This window comes from Gavialis gangeticus, unplaced genomic scaffold (assembly GCF_001723915.1).
Source record: "Gavialis gangeticus isolate Ggan-Ray unplaced genomic scaffold, GavGan_comp1, whole genome shotgun sequence".
In the NCBI taxonomy this organism is placed as follows: domain Eukaryota; kingdom Metazoa; phylum Chordata; order Crocodylia; family Gavialidae; genus Gavialis; species Gavialis gangeticus.
The window spans coordinates 7,343,069-7,344,339 of record NW_017728973.1 but is presented as its reverse complement, the minus strand read 5'-3'; the positions used below and the strand labels follow the sequence as shown (position 1 = coordinate 7,344,339).

The following is a 1,271-nucleotide window of genomic DNA, read 5'->3' as shown; positions in this document are numbered from 1 at the left end:
GCACACACACTCCTGCAGTGCTCAGAACATAAACTAATGCCTCACTGCACTTGAGAGCAAATCTTGCTCCCTTTGCACATGTCCTAGGGAGCAGTGCACATGAGTGTGTTCGCAGAGTGTGTAAAGTTTCCCTCCCCTCCCCACACCAATCCCAGGCACATCTTGGTACCCCCAGGCTCCCTCTTGGTTCTATCTCCTCCCCACTGCCCCTCTCACCCTTCAGTTCTGTCAGTGTCTCCCCCAGCTGCTTCAGCACCAGGGCCTTCTCCTCCAGCTCCTGCACAGGGATGAGCCGGTGATTGTGAGCCAGGTCTTTCTGGATCCGCTCCACGGACTTCTCCAAGTCACTGCAAACATAGGTGGCAGGGAGGTCAGGTCCCCTCTTCTCTGGGCTGGGGACACTGGGCAGGTGAGGGGTACCCGGGTACCACTGCATATCTGCCTTACTGGAGAGCAGCTGGGGCTGGGTCTTGATGCACATGCAAAAGGGCATCTTTGCACAGCTGGTGTGAAGGTTTCAAGGTTGCACATGCAAGGTCTGGTAGCAGCTCATGCAGCAATCCAGAACCACGCACCAGTGCAGAGGATGAGAGCCCATGTCCTATCCTCCCATTGGGCCTAAACTGGCTGGTTCATGCCTACACGTGGAGGGTGCTGGGGCTCCACCACTGATGTCAGCAGAGTTGGGCTGATTTCTACTGGTTGGGGTCTCACCTTCTATTGATCAGTGTCAATTTATACCAGCTGGGAACCTGGCTTGCTGTGTGCAGTTGGGCAGGGCTGATGTACACCTGCTGAGTGTGCTGCCCATTTAATTCAATGCAGCAACAGTGACTTACTCCAGTCAGGGACTTGGCCCTCAGCCTTTCATTCCCATCCCTGCTCAGTCACAGGGGGCAGGGGCAAGGAACTAGAGGGAGATAAGAGTAGTGGTGTCTCCACAAGGCAGGGAGCCCTCTTCCAGCTCTGGGACAGACGGACCCTGGCCCCCCTCACTTCAGCTGCTGGGTGATGAGCTCCTCCTCATTGAGATAGCGTAGTCGCTCCTCCTCTACCAGAGTGCGCTGGCGCTGCAGTGGGTCCTCGTGCTTGCGCATGGTGTCTGTCACTCGCACGCTGATCTCCGTCTCTGTCCTCCGCAGCATTGTCTTCACTGTCTCCTGGTTCTGCAGCTGCAGGGCAGGGGAGGGAAGGGGAAAGGAAGGAGAGAGGGAGGCATGAACACAGGCAGATCAAGGGGGGGGGTGCATTGGTGCAGTTGCACACTCCTT

At 56.8% G+C, this 1,271-nt stretch overlaps 1 protein-coding gene across 1 annotated transcript in view; it reads right to left on the bottom strand.

The window, feature by feature from the left end:
- Positions 1-1,271, bottom strand: part of SRCIN1 (SRC kinase signaling inhibitor 1) — a 178,120-nt gene that overhangs the window by 27,272 nt on the left and 149,577 nt on the right. The window contains exons 11-12 of the mRNA XM_019507731.1: positions 997-1,172; positions 217-347 (exon numbers count right to left, since the gene is read on the bottom strand). Of these exons, the coding sequence (XP_019363276.1) occupies positions 217-347; positions 997-1,172 (307 nt within the window). The remainder of the gene's footprint in view (positions 1-216; positions 348-996; positions 1,173-1,271) is intronic.